This window comes from Zingiber officinale, chromosome 1B, assembly GCF_018446385.1.
Source record: "Zingiber officinale cultivar Zhangliang chromosome 1B, Zo_v1.1, whole genome shotgun sequence".
Lineage (NCBI taxonomy): Eukaryota > Viridiplantae > Streptophyta > Magnoliopsida > Zingiberales > Zingiberaceae > Zingiber > Zingiber officinale.
Genome location: NC_055986.1, coordinates 109437117 through 109452372, shown reverse-complemented (window position 1 = coordinate 109452372; position 15256 = coordinate 109437117). Strand labels below are relative to the sequence as shown.

The following is a 15256-nucleotide window of genomic DNA, read 5'->3' as shown; positions in this document are numbered from 1 at the left end:
CGTGAATAATGTTCGTGAACAACGTTCATGAACAATGTTCACGAACAATATTTATTAATAAAATTCTTTTCAATTCTCTCATGTAAATATTATTACCTAAATTATCCCACAATTTTTTAAATATAAAAAGTCTAAAAATAAATATGCAGGGAGTTAAATTTAATACTTTACATTAGAATCCAATATTTTATATTAGAATCAAGTATATTTTCTATCAAAATTAACCTTCATATGTTTTTGATACAAATAATCTAAAAATAAATTTAATTTTTATCAAATTTAAAATATTAAATTAAAATTAAATATATTTTCTATTAAATTGAACACAAATTTTTTCTTGCATAATATAATTTCTCATAAATTCAACATAATTTATCATTTAAAAAAAATTAATATATTTTTTATTAAATTAAGTATCATTTAAAAAAAATTTAATATATTTTTCATTCAATTTAAGTAAAAAAAAATCATACTTAATTTGATAGAAAATATATTAAATTCTAATTTAATGTACTAAATTTAAAAAATATATACTGATTTTTAAATTTTTTATACCAAAAATTATCATGAACAATTAAATAAATATATTTAATTAAGGAGTGAAATCAAAAATTTTTATAAATAAGGACCGCATGCAAAAAGATGAATTTATGATTAGGACTTACAGGTAAATTTATCCTTATTTTTATTAAAAATTTAAAAAGAACAGAAAAAAAAAAAGAAGACATTCTGCTTTATGTCCTGTTTGCCTTACAAGATTGGTAACTGCAGACCATCTATATCAACGAAAACTTAAAGAATATAATGTTTCGGAAATCCCAGAAATTTTCTATTCGGAACAAAATTTTTGCCTTACTTTCGTCGAGCTCCAATAAGAAAAATGGAGGCCGGATACTGTAAGACAAGCAGACATGCGTTATTTCGCACAGTTTTTGAGCTCACTAGGCATTTTCAAGCGTTGTCAACGCGCCTCCAAGCCTTCGATCTGTGCTTGAACTACTAAAAGATTGGCAATTTGAATCCGAAAATTCGTCAGATTGACAAAAGCATTCAGGAATCAAGCCTTTTAGTGTGTATGGCGAGCTACTAATGAAACATCTTCACTAGAGGAAAAAAAAAAGAAGATGCTATCAGCGAAACTGCCATGGATTGATGTCGACCTCCTATGAATCAGATAAGCACTAGCGACATCGCTTATCTGGGATTAACGAAGGTCTTCTCCCTCGCTAATACTCTGTGACGGAAAGATTCAAGAATCAAGAAGAGCAAAACCTAGCAAGAACGGTGAATCGCCAGAAACATATGTGCGTATCATAGAATTCGATATCTTCCCGATTTAGCAGTCAAATCTCAGTTGGAGGAAAACAAAGCAGGGGGAAGAGCGAAAGCAGATCGCAAAAACACAGAGAGAAAAGATAGGGAAGGCTCAGCAAGAACGTAGCGATTGATATGACAAATCATGCGCAGAGAGCGTCTACACAAGCGCAAATTTCTTCGTCAGGGCCTCCACCGCCACTAGGAAAACTGATCTACGATAAAACAACTGCGTCGAGATCAAATATTAGAGAAAAGAGACGAAATGGAGAACACCTCCGCTGCCGCGGCCGCCGCTCCGTTTGGAAGCCGAAGGAGATCGCTTCGCAAATTTCAAGTTTAACCTCGCCCTAATATAGGGCTCGAGATCAGGATAGCTTCGAACCCTAATTCGTGGATTATATCTCTAGGGCCTCTTTATGGGCTCCACGGTAGCATTCACTACCAGAGCCCAAAACCGAACTATTGCCCCTCCCGTGTCTCCTGGTCCCGATCCCTCCCTCCGTCCCCTCAAAATTATAATTTAAAGTGGGATGGGCGGGCGGAGGCATTAAATCAAGGAAGAAATCACAATCACGTCCCCTTAAGATTATAATTTGAAATGGGACGAGTGGCCAGAGGTCGCTCCTGCTCGACATCAGGCTACCTGATCACTTGCCCATTGCTGACGGTCTCCGAATAGCCTTTGGTCATCCATCCCGACTCAAATATAACATGGGAGATATTAAATTTAGGAAAAGATCATTATAAGCGTACTCTGTAGGATCGAAAAGAATTTAGATATTTCCACAATTGCATGATATTGTCTACTTTGGGCCTAAGTCCTCATGGGTTTGCTCTTGGGTTCTCCCCAAAAGGTCTCATGTCAATGGAGATATCTTTTCTCTTATAAACCCATGATATTTCCCGTGTGTTTCCAATATGGGACTATGTTTGCAACCTTGCACCCCCAACATACTCTTCCCTAGAGTCTGCCACGTGACGTACGACCCCAACTCACATGCTAATTGTTAGTGTGTGCACTTATGTGCCAAGACACTTCTTATGTATTTTCTGGATAATTATTTAATAAAGACAAGAATTTATCATTAATTATTATTTTTCTGTACGTATATGATTAATGATAAAGTCTCACAGATTAATCGGTATATTAATATGAAAACTGTCCTTAATCGGATAGATATCTAGAGGGGACATGGATATCTAGATCAACGCTGAGTATAACTAGGTCGAGATAGACTGGAGGGATCCAAGTTGTACTTGGGGGTGCCTTGAGTTTAGAGGTACACTGGACAAGGTCTGCTCAAGAAGCGACCACATATTAGGCATCATTGGTTATTCCTCTTATGAATGAGTGTAATTGATCTTTTGACTTGAGACATTCATTTATTTTATGCGTGGAGTTATGTGCTTTGACGCCGTTAAAAGCAGTCTTTAATCGGATTGTGATTAATACGGTAGTTGGGTGTATGACAAAGCGTAGAGAGAATAGTGTTGAGTCAATAGAGGATTTATCGCTCTCTTGGATTAGGAGTTAATATCCTGGCCACTTGATAAAGATATTAGTGACTCAAAATCCATGGTGGAGGAATGATTTATCATTCAAGAGGAGTCTATTATATCTTGGAAATAAAGTAAAACAATTAATTTGATAATGATGCATAATGTATCGAATTAATTGAGATGTAAGCTTAGATGAAGATATTGAATTACACAGTAATCGGTTCATAGTGGTTTACAGTTTATGACTGATATTAATTTTATCGCGTTGGATAGCTAAAAATTGTTGCTAGATGGTTACCTTAGTCTATGTATAGATTTACACTGCCTTCGTGTATAAAACCTAGAGGGTCGCACGCATAGCACGTAGACATGAACAAAGGTATCGGAAGTTAGTCGAGATCAAGATCAAATATGGATTTATTTGATACAAAGAAGAGAGAATTCGAATAGCCATAATCATGATGATTAATGGAGAATTCAAAGAGTCCTCATAATGATAATTAATGAAGAATTTGAAGAGTTATCATAATGAAGGTTATAAATGAAGAATTTATGGAGCCTATAACTCTTCATCTTCCTAATTAATGAAGATCATAAATGATGAATTTATTGAGAACTTAACTCTTCGTATTCCTTGGAGGCTATAAGTAGCCATCCTCAGAAAGATGCAAGAGGAATTCATTCTCTCCGAGTTTCCCTCGTCAACTTTTTCTTCGTTTGAAAGAGATCGTAGTGCTTCCAAGGCTTTGTCGATCTAAGAGGCTGGCACCTAACGGATCGTGTCAAGTTCGTGATCTAGTGCGCATGGATACCGCTTGAGGAGTCACACGTGGGACTCTTATCTATCTTATCTGTCTGTGATATTGTTCACACCTATCGATGACTCGAGGTATGTTTTTATATTATTTTCTGTAAAACTATATGTACCACGAAAGATCCATGATTCAATATATGTCTTCCGCTGCGCTCCGAACCCAACACTAATCTTGACTGCTACAGTATTTTGGAATCCGAACTCGCCGTTGGTGTTAGGGTTATAAATGATTCAAGCGTTCGTGAATAAACTTGGTGTTCGGCTTAGTAAGAGTTTGTTTATGTTCATTCAATATACACAAGATTATTAAACAAAAGAGTTTGAACGACTCGTTAAACTAAACAAACAAGCTTGAATATCTATGTGTTCAACTCGTTAACGTTCGTGAACAACGTTCGTAAACAATATTCATTAATAAAACTCTTTTCAATATATAATAAATAATAAAATAAAATAAACAAATAAATTTAAATTATCAAGTTCAATAACCAATCAAATAACTAAAAGTTTCAAACAATCACACAAGCTTTAATTGAGAGCTTGATAACATCTAAACGAATCAAGCTCAAGCCAAGCTTGAATTGATAGCTCGATATCCGTGGAATCAGCACTAGGGGGTCGTTAATGTAGCGGATCTACATTTGAATTAAAAGCTCGATAACATCTAAACGAACCAAGCTCAAGCCAAGTTTAAACAAGCTCAAGCTCATAAAAAATAAACCAAGTCAAGCTTGAAACTCATCTCAAAAGCTTGGTTCATTTTAAGCTCGACTCGGTTCGGCTCTGTTACCTTATCAAATAAACTTAAACATTCCAAAGCTCGGTTCATCTTGGCTCATTTACCAACCCTAGTTGGTGTAGTAATAAAGGCCGTCAAAATCCATGCGTCTTCAAATGGATGACCGACGCGTGTAGCGAGAGCGGGAATTGCACCACATCGGATACAGGGTTGAAGGGAGAAGTGATTGGGAGATGAAGGGTAGGACGGTAAATGACTAAATTGGTGGGGGTATTTTGGGCTTCCTGTGAAATGAAGAATTCTTCTCGGCGACGAGCACCTACAAATTAATCTATCACGCCTTCTTCCGCTACTGCTTCCTAATCCTCTCACGGTGAACCCTAATTTCACCCACAGAATGAAGGAGTTAGGGATATAAATGAATCAAACAATTCGCAAGTTATTCGGAGCTCGGTTCGATAAAAAACTCGTTCTAATTTATTTATTTATCTTATCGAGCAGAGCTCGAGCTCGATTTTGAGCTTGACAGTTTTATTGAGCCGAGCTCAAGCTTAAAGATATTTGACTCGTGAGATTGCGAACACATTCATTTATAGGCTCGCGAGCTCGGGCTCGAACTCGGCTCATTTAATGAGCTCGAGCTCGGCTCGTTTAAAGAGCTTGAAATCAACTCGATTAAAGGGCTCACAAACATATTCATTTATAGACTTGTGAACTCGGGCTTGAGCTCGGCTCGATTAAAGGACTCATGAATATATTCATTTATAGGCTTGTGAACTTAGCTCATTTAGGGTAACATGAAAACATATTTGTTTATATGAATTACATGCTCAAGCTCGAATTTGACTCGTTTATTTGCTTAAAGCTTGGTTTATCTACCTATTCATGAATATGTTCGCCTATATGGCTTGTAAGCGAGCTCAAACTAGGATAAATGGCAAGATTTGAACACAAAATCTTATAGAAATAAAGACTAATTCACACCACTTAGCCACACCACTAAGTCACATGTACATTGAGTAAATTTAAAAATTATTATACTTAAATATTATTTAAAAACTAACATATTCAATAAATAAAACCAAAAAAATTGATTGATAATTATATATAGCATTTAAATAATTATATATAATCAAGAAAAATTAATTAAATAATTATATATATAAATTAAATTTACACCACGGGCCCACGGCACCACTAAGTCATAGCATAATAAATAAATAAAATATAATCTAAGTTTTATAATGGCATTTGTCTCATCGTATAATTTTAAAAATTGATTAAATAATTATATATAATTAAAAAGAGTCATAGAATAATAATATAAATTAAAAATTAACCTTATTATTAGTAAGTGATTGATTAAAACTTAGCATTTAGCATATGAATTCACTATTGTTTAACAAAATGAATATGATTGGGATGAATATGAATATAATGAAGATATGCATAATTTGTATTTCTGCATTTAACTTTCAGATCATGATATTAAAATATTCTTGAAAATACAATAAATAAAATAACTTAACAAAATGCACCAGCTTATTCTTTTTTCCTAAAATTTTACACCTAAATAATATGCACATTATGACATTGAGTAAATTTACAAATTATTATACTTAAATATTATTTAAAAACTAACATAGTAAAAAAAAAAAAACTCAACAAAAATCGATTAAATAATTATATATAATCAATAAATTTTGATTAAATAATTATATATATCGATTAAATTTACATCACTAAATCATACATAATAAATAAATAAAATATTATCCAAATCTTATATATCTAAAAAAAATCGATTAAATAGTCATAAAACTAACTTTATATGTAGTGAGTTTGACACTATCATAGGATGAAGTGTATTTTCTGTAAATAAAAAATCATATAGTTAGTACATGACAATCTTGATATTATATATAGAGAGAGGAGTGTTATTCCCACTCCAAAAATTGATTCTCACACTCCATTTTTATTAATTATTATCTTGACTTACAGATTTACCCTCATTTAATTACATATCATTTTTATTAGACTAAATTGTCCTTTCATAACCCTACAAGCCATTCCATTCATTTCTAATATTTGATTTCACAATTTTAAATTCTTTCTATTTTTTTCTCACTTATTTTGCTTTCTTTTAAGGGAAAAATATCATTGCATTCAAAATTTAAAGATTATTGAGGGAGAAGATAAAACAATAAAATTAGCGATTTCAAAAGAGACCATGAAATTTCTAATGAAGATGGATATCATTCCCTCATGAATTGTAATTATTCCCTCTTTCAGTTTTTTTATAGTTTTTTTGCTTTCTTGAATAATTTTTTGCAATTGAAATTCAACCCATAATATTGAGATTTTTATGAAAATTTTAATTCAAAAAGTTATGGTAATATGAAATTTTTGTTTATAACTCAACGTAATTAGTGGTTTATGTGAGATTAGTTGATGGATCTATGATAAACTTAGATCATTGAATACATCAAAGCCTCGTATGAAGCATTAATGGAGATTTTATTGTAATAATTTAAAAAATTTATTGATAAAATTTATTTGAAGTTTTATGTACTAATGCATATCTGGTTGGATTAATGACAAGAAATTCAAATATGAAGTGTAGCAAATTATCAATAATTATGCAGCTCAAGTAAATTAGTGATTTTCCAATTGTCAGTTTTTATTTTTAAATTTCTTTTGTGTAAAATACTTGAATGTGGTAAACTTTTCTCGTTTAATTCTTTTTAAAATTAAAATCTCATATTTTGATAGTTATATGTATGAATTGTAGTAATTTTATTATAGATATGTTTACCATTAGGGGTGATAATTAGGATCGGATTCGGGTTAGCGGGTTTAGGATAGCGAATTGGCGCAGGTTGGAACATTAAAATCCGAACTTGATCTGATTAATATTTTGGGTCAAATTATTTGACTCAAACCCAACCGTTTATCTGTATTTGACCCAAACATGATCTGAAATGACCCATTTATAAAAATATGTTCATCTTAATCCGAATCCGACCTGAAAAGACTCATTCTATTAAAATATGCTTATTTTAACCCCAGCTCAATTAGAATTTGATTTAAACCCGATCCAAAAATATTTATTAAAGGATTCACGAATTGTAATCGGGTTCTTTCAGATTGACCCAAACTCGATCAATTTCTTAATCGTGTCAATCAGATCGATCCAAACCCGACATGAACCCAATAAGGCCTGACCCTAACTTGATTTTTTAGTGTTCGGTTCGGATCATGTTTTTGTTTCGGGTTAGAAATTGCCACCCCTATACGAAACTTTAAATTTCGGATATATGATATTTTTTGCATTATAAATTGCAATAATTGACCTAAAAAATGGCAATAAATGTAGTATAGATAGATAGATAAGATTAAAGATAGAGAGATTATTATAATTAAGGGTGAACAAAATTTTAGTTAAACCGAACAAAATGATCGAACCGATCAATTTTTTAAATTTGGTTTGATTATTTTGAAATTTCGGTTAATCCAGTTAAATAAATCAGTTATTTCAGTTTTCTATGTTCGAATTCAGTTTAAAAGTTGTCTATTCAAATAAATAAAAAAAATGAATTTTAACCTAAACCGGATTTAAAACCAGGGTAATAGCGTAACTTCAACGTGGGAATGTGGGATGCGTGGCTAGGGTTTTAAAGTGTTTACCATAAATCCTAGATCTACTCATTTCATTCGCTCACCGCTCGCGTCTCCCCTTGGACCCCTTCCCACCCCATCACTCAATCCCCTTTGACTCTAACCACTGATCACCTACGAGGTTGCAACTCGGCCAGTCTGCCTTGCTCAACCCTCTCTCCTTCCGTCGTGTCTTCGCATCTCTCCATTGGTCCTCCTGTCGCCGAGCACCTACGAGGGTGCGACTCAGCATCTCCGTCGAATTCGATCCTCCCTGCTCAGCCCTCCCTCCTCCCTTATCCCGTCGCTCGATCCAGCTCATCCCGTGACCCCATCGCTCGATCCAGCTCATTGCTCCCGAGGTGAGTCCGGAGTCCCCTTGTCCTCGTGCTAGGACCGCCTATGTGGATAAATTGGAGGTATTTGAAGGAAATTCATCAAGACACAGTTAGTTTGTATTCTATTGATTGGATAGTTACTACATTTCAAGAGCTTTCGTTATTGGATTTTGTTTTTTTTTTGTTTTTCATAATACACAAATTATTAGTTTTAATTGTTCCCTTTTCTTTTTCATTCCTAATCACATCTTGACAACTTTAGTTAGTAATGTTTGCATTAATCTTCTACTGACATATAAATTTATGGTTGAGTCAAATGCATGCTTGGCCTCTGTTTTTTTAATGAGTTTTCATATTTAAGGATATATAAGTTTGTGAACTTTTCATCTATCTACTAAGATTTGTTTCCATATCACCTTGTTATGTGTTTTAAATTATAAAACCTGTTGTAAAAATGCTTCTTTCAGTTTATTTAAGCAATTCTTTTATTTCTTATATTAAACATTTTCTTTGTAGTAATTGATGTAGTTATTGTTGCTCATCTACTCCAAACATGTTAACTCCAAACACATTATCAACTCAAGAGCACAACTCCAGTTATGGGAGGAGTTCAAGCAAGTATAAATGATATCAATGAAGCTTCTCAAGGCAAGGATGTAACTGATAATAATGAAGATGGGGAAAACAATCCATATTGCCGGAAGAAAAGGAAACGCACATCTCCAGCATGGATTGATTTAAACAAATTACTCTTCCCAATGGGAATATGAAGGCCGAATGTATTCATTGTAAATATCGATTATCAATTACTACTTCGGGTTGTACATCACATTTGACCAGGCATAATATTGGATGCATGAGGAGGCAGATGAATAAGACTGGGCAAAAAAAATATAAGTGTCATCACAAGCATTTCCGAGTCAAAAACTGTTAGTGTGGTGCAGAATTTCAAATATGATCAAGCGAAGATCAAAGAGAGTATCTCTCACATGATTATTATTCATAAACTGTCATTCGTCTTTGCAGAATATGAATTATTCAACTTATTGATGAAGAATACTTCTTCACATTTTCAAAAGGTCAATCGTGTCATTACAAAGAAAGATTGTATTACTTATGAAATAGAGAAGAAAAAAATTATTGGCAACATTAAAGGACGTAAATAGGATCAGTGTGACTACTGATTTATGGAGGTCTGATCAAAAAATTTCATATATGGTTATCACTTGTCATTACAGGGACTCTAATTGGAATTTGCAAAAGAGAAATTTAAATTTTTGTAAAGTCCCGTCACTCCATACAGGTATTGTTATTTGTAATGTTTTAAACAAGTGTTTGGTTGAATGGGGAATCAAAAACAAGGTGTGGACAGTCACAGTCGATAATGTTGCATATAATGATGTAGCTATTCGAATGTTAAAAGAAAATCTCTCTTACAAAAACATCCTTCCTCTTGGTGGAAAATTATTCCATGTGAGATGTTGTGCCCATATATTGAATCTTTTGGTACAAGATGAGCTTTCAAAGATCCAAACTATAATTTTCAATGTACGGGAACGTGTGAAACACATATCTGCCTTAGAGCTTTGTATTAATATGTTCAGTGAAATTACAAAACATTTACAATTATCTTCAAAGAAACTTGTAATGGATTGTTACATTAGATGGAATGTCACATATTGCATGTTGTCTGCTATTTTAGAGTTCAAAGATGTCTTTCCAAGATATCAACAAAAGGATCCTACTTATAACTCTTTGCCTAGTGAGGAGGATTGGAAGAAAGTTCATTTAGTTTGTGCTTTTCTTGAAGAATTGAATGAAGTTACCCACATCATTTCAAGTAATGAATATTCATCTTGAAACTTGTTTATTGTTTGAAAATCTAATAAACTACCTACCTTATTTCAGGTTTTGAGTATCCAACTTCGAATTTGTTTCTTCTTGAACTTTATAATATAAAAAAGTTGTTGAATGATACAAAAGTGGATGAAGGTAGTTTCATAGAAAAATATGGTCAAGAAGATGAAGACTAAGTTCGAAAGTATTGGGGTGACTGCAACTTGTCAATTTTTATAGCAGTAGTATTAGATCCAAGGAATAAGATGAAATTGATTGAATGGTGCTTTCTAGAGATCTATTTTGAAGTTGATACAATTGAGCACATTATTACAGTTCATGAGACATTGTGTTTGTTGTATACTAAATATGTTGAGGCTTACATAACAGATATTGCTGAAAAAGATGTTCAAGATAATACTCAAAAAGAAATCTCTAGTGGTTCAAGTATCCTTAGTGGAAAAGGAAATGGTAAAGTGAGAGCACAATATGCCAACTACATTAAGAATGTTAACAGTGTGCAACAAGTGAAATCTGAGCTTGAGGTGTACTTTGAGGAAAGAGTTGTTTTTTGTGAAGATGATCATGAGTTTGATGCATTGTCATAGTGGAAGATGAACAACTTAAAATTTAGGATTTTGTCAAAGATGACGTGTGACGTACTATCAATTCCAAAAACTTCTGTGCTTCTGAATCAACTTTCAGTGCGGATGGTAGAATTATTGATCCATATCGCACCAATTTAAGAGTATAAACGATTAAAATGTTGCTTTAAGCATAAAATTGATACGCGCCCATTACCAAATCAAGAGAAAAGAACATGTAAGTTAATCAATATCTAATTTAATTGTGCATTTATTAATTATATATGTTACATGTCTAATTTTCTTATGTTTTATTAAATTTGATTATTTATATTAACATTTTGAATTTTTGTATTTGTCGGGGCTTAAAGAGATCCGTTTGACTTCAAGTCAACCGAATAAAACTCTGTTGAGTGGTATCATCTGCTGTCGTAGTGATTGGTAATCTTATTAGCCTTCCCTTGTATCCACCAAATAAATACTGTTTAGTGTTGTTTTTCTTTTGTAACCTGGCTTTCAGCTCACAATCTGTTTCTGAACTCTGTAGCAAACTTGGTATTGTTTACAATTCAATGCAAACTTTCAATATGATTATATAGTGACGCGATGAGGAACTAAAGTGTGAGCATGTTGAACACATGCCTCAATGTTTTGTGGATAGTTTTAACAAAACATAATATAAAGTATAAACTGTCTCTTTCATAATAGTTCAAGTTTACAGTCGACCAAGTGAGAATGGTAAGTTGATATTTTCTTATGCTCAATATAAGACGCATGGGCACCATGCCACAAAATTTAGGAAACATGCCTATGACAGAATTTAACGAAGATCGGGGTCAATTTGAATCACTGAAAGTGTTGCATCATTTTCAAAATAAAAATTATGTCAAATAGTCTTGTAATTTTACCGTTAAAATCTTGGAAATAGAAAAGCAAGAGCATAGCTTACAACAAATTATGCACCTTTAGAAGTCAAAAGCTCTTGTAATATTTGTTGCCATTGAATTGGTGAAGGTTATTTATTTTTAAGAATTTAAATATATTATATGTTTCTTGATTGAATTGATAATCTTTTTTATGGAATGGGGAGGGCAGTTGTTATCAGAGATGATTTCACAATTCCTTTTCTAATGGGTTTCATGGCTTCTCTATTCTGTCACTTGAACTTATTGAGAAGTTGAAGTGTTATGATTGTGTTGTGAGACATTTGATAATGGATTTTAAGGTGGTTTTATTTTTATTTGAAATTGGAAGTTTAATGTAGCAATTTGAGATATTCAATGATGTATTTAATTTATATTATTTTAGTTGTTAGGTTAAACCAATCTCGAGCCTAAATATAACTTAAACAAGTCGAATTCGAACTTAATACTGTTCAACTAGTTATAAACAAGCCGAATTCGAACTTAATACTGTTCAACTCGTTTACATCTAACTCGTTTAGATCTCTAGAAGAGCCGGTGTACTTCACCACCAGTTTCTTCTGCAGTGGAAACTGGCATTGTGCAGCTGACAAGAATGCCCGAGGAGGCGGTGATCAGTTCACCGTCGAGTACCTGATAGTTTTTTTTTTCCAACCAGGAGGCGGATGACGAGTCCGGTCATCAGGACCCCATCTTCAGCATCCTTTCCGACCACGATTGTGACTAGGCGATTTTCAACTGATACGAGATTCGGTTTAAAAAAAGCGCAAACGAGGAAAAACTATATTGAACAGAGACACCATCTCCTCTGCTCCTTCCGATGGAATCGTTTCGAAATGTGCAACTGAACGAAACGGTCAATGCTGGAATTTCTTCTTTCAATCTTTGAATTGATTCAAGCCCAGTTTGTTTATTCCTTATGTTTCAAGTAAAACTGAAACAATTGGGAAAAAAATGTCTTCCTGTTCTGGAAATGGAATGTTAGGAGGAAAATGAAGAATCTTTTCCAAATTACTCGCCACTTTTTCACCTTTCTTCAGTTGACGTCTCTTTCCTTTTCAGATTCATCAGACGGTCGTGTTGACCAATTTAAGTGAGCAGGTTAGTCTAGCAAAATGTGTTTGGTCATAGTGAAGCGACGGGCGAAAGGTGAGCATGAGCTTGAGATCATTTATCCCTATGCCGAGTCAATTAAGTGCTTAAATGGGTTTAGAGCCGGCCTATAACTGCATAAAGTTCATCCAGTAGATGGCAATACACTAGAAACAGTAGAAATTTAACACTAGTCACATTGACCAGAAGCATATTTCTACCAACATCCTTTTGCGAAATGAAATAAAGGAATCAAGGTATGAGGATTGTAAAGATTAAAACATATTAATCAAATTCAGAAACAGGCGTGTGCAAATATTCGAGATAGAGAACGGAATACTACTCCTCAATTTAACATACTAGGTTTAAAATCAACCCTGATCTAATGATGAGTATGAATGAATCTCCGATTGTAGCTCATTTTGAAAACTTCCTATCACAAGGATTGGTAGGAAGGCCATGAGATCCAAAACAATCAACCATATCAATTGTATCAAACATAAATTCATTGGACTAGAAACATTGAGAAATTTAGGAATGTGAATTTGCAGACATGGTTTCCAGGTTGAATGAAGAAAGAAATAGGGATGCAATCGCAAGCAAATTAAAGTTGAACGATAATCGATAACAGTCTAAGCGACAAAACGAAATTAAATGTCGATCTATTCATGAATCACAACGATTCGACAGACGGCTGATCGACATGACAGCTAACAGATCTTACAAAACGCTAATCGCAGTAGAACTGGTTATGCAAATGAAGCAAAAAAAAAGGCACATCATTAGATTAAAACCTGAGCTTGGTGAAAAACCACCTGTTCTTTCCGGTCTTGAATCGCTCCTCGAAGCGGGCCTTCGTCTCCTTGGAAGCAGAAACCTTCTTGTCCCGGGACTGGAGCGCATCGAGGGTGACAGTGTCCTTCAGATCCACGTCGAGGGTGTAGCGGGTGGGCATGATGTGGTTATAGTTGACCAGCTTCAGGAAGGGCTTCACCCGCGACTTCTTGGCCGTCTTCTTCGCCGAGTCCTTGCGAATGACCTTCTTAGGGTATTTGGCGACGCCGGCCACTAGGCAGTGGCCGTAAGGGCGCTCCCGCGTGCCGTCGTCGAAGGCCCGAACGATCACCGCCTTCCGACCGGCGAAGCGGCCCTGGAGGATGATGACGGCCTTGTTGGGCTTCAGAAACTTCACCATCTTCTTGTTAGCCTTGCTGCCGGCTACGATCCGAAAAGATTCTCGCCAATCGCCGCCGCGACTCCAATCCTGCGAAATGGACCGCCACCGCCAGCGGATAGATTTTATAGAGTGCAATTAGGGTTAAGGTGATAGTCCGAAGCGAATTGGATTTTAATTGGGCCGAAGTAATGCAAAAATGGACTTTTATAGGCCTGGTTTTGATAGTTAACAAAAAAGAGTCCTTACTGTTTTGTTTTGTTTTGTTTTTTTGGACGCAAGTTTTTGGAAATGTTATTCTTAAATTTATTATGATTCCTAGGCTTTGACGAAAAATAAAAACTATGAAAAGATTTTATTGTGAAAATTGTTCCCTTATAAAAAAAATAAATATTTTTTTATTATTCAATTTATAGACGAATTTATAAATTCATTAGCATTAATTTTTGATATTTTTTATCCATTTAAATCGTGTGTTGCTCCCAACTCGCTTTCATGTGTATTTGTAGTTGAATTTCTCAAACTAACTCCCAATTGGGTCTTGCAGGACACGGTTAGCAGCCTCGTGCAGCCATGTAAGTGACCCCCTGAGCGTGTGAATTCACCTCGTGCTAGTGTAACCAGTTGCCCACACTCAGGGACGGATTCAACAGGAGCGACATCGACAGTCACTCCTCTTTACCGATGGTGCAACCTATAATATTATGAGATTTTATTTAGTAGAGATGAAAAATATCATCCCTTACTTTTTATAAAACTTAACCATACTCAATTTAAATCACGGTGATCCCTCCATATTTAAATTTTTTCCCTCGTCACTGTCCACACTAGACCACAAAACACAACAATATACGTTATGAAGGGAAAGTAAAAAAAGATTTTTAAAAAAAAAACTTGAGCTCCATAGCTCACATCACTGTTTTTTTTTATAATCTTTAAAAAAAATATATAACACTCACGATACCATTGTGACCAGACTACCCTTTAAACAAATAAATAAATAATACTTTTTAATTTTTGAAAATTGGTATACAGAAAATCCTGAAAACTAACTTTACAGGCATTGAGATTAGTTTACAAACCTTAAGATTTTTATGTTTTTTTTGGAAGAAAAAATATTTTGAAATCATTTTATATTTTAAAAGTTCTAATCGATACACAGGCTCAAATGAGGTTACAGTGTGTACCATGGCTCCCCATATCCAGTTTCAATTTTTTAAGCTAAAATACCATTCAAATCGATTAATCCTAAAAATAACTGATCCGGCTCATAAAAAAAAAT

General features: G+C 34.1%; 1 protein-coding gene and 1 non-coding gene across 2 annotated transcripts; both read right to left on the bottom strand.

Moving 5' to 3' along the window:
• Positions 1 to 1069: 1069 nt before the first annotated feature.
• LOC121995106 lies at positions 1070 to 1205 on the bottom strand. The gene has a single exon (XR_006115842.1). It is a non-coding gene; the product is annotated as a small nucleolar RNA snoR83 (small nucleolar RNA).
• Positions 1206 to 13370: 12165 nt separating this feature from the next.
• LOC121971670 (60S ribosomal protein L27-3-like) lies at positions 13371 to 14102 on the bottom strand. Its single transcript, XM_042523048.1, has one exon. It carries the CDS (start codon positions 13993 to 13995, stop codon positions 13588 to 13590), a length of 408 nt encoding a protein of 135 aa, XP_042378982.1. The 5' UTR covers positions 13996 to 14102; the 3' UTR covers positions 13371 to 13587.
• Positions 14103 to 15256: the final 1154 nt, after the last annotated feature.

Excerpts from the sequence above, each read along its gene's own strand:
- LOC121971670 (XM_042523048.1), bottom strand. The coding sequence starts at position 13,995 with ATGGTGAAGTTTCTGAAGCCCAACAAGGCCGTCATCATCCTCCAGGGC.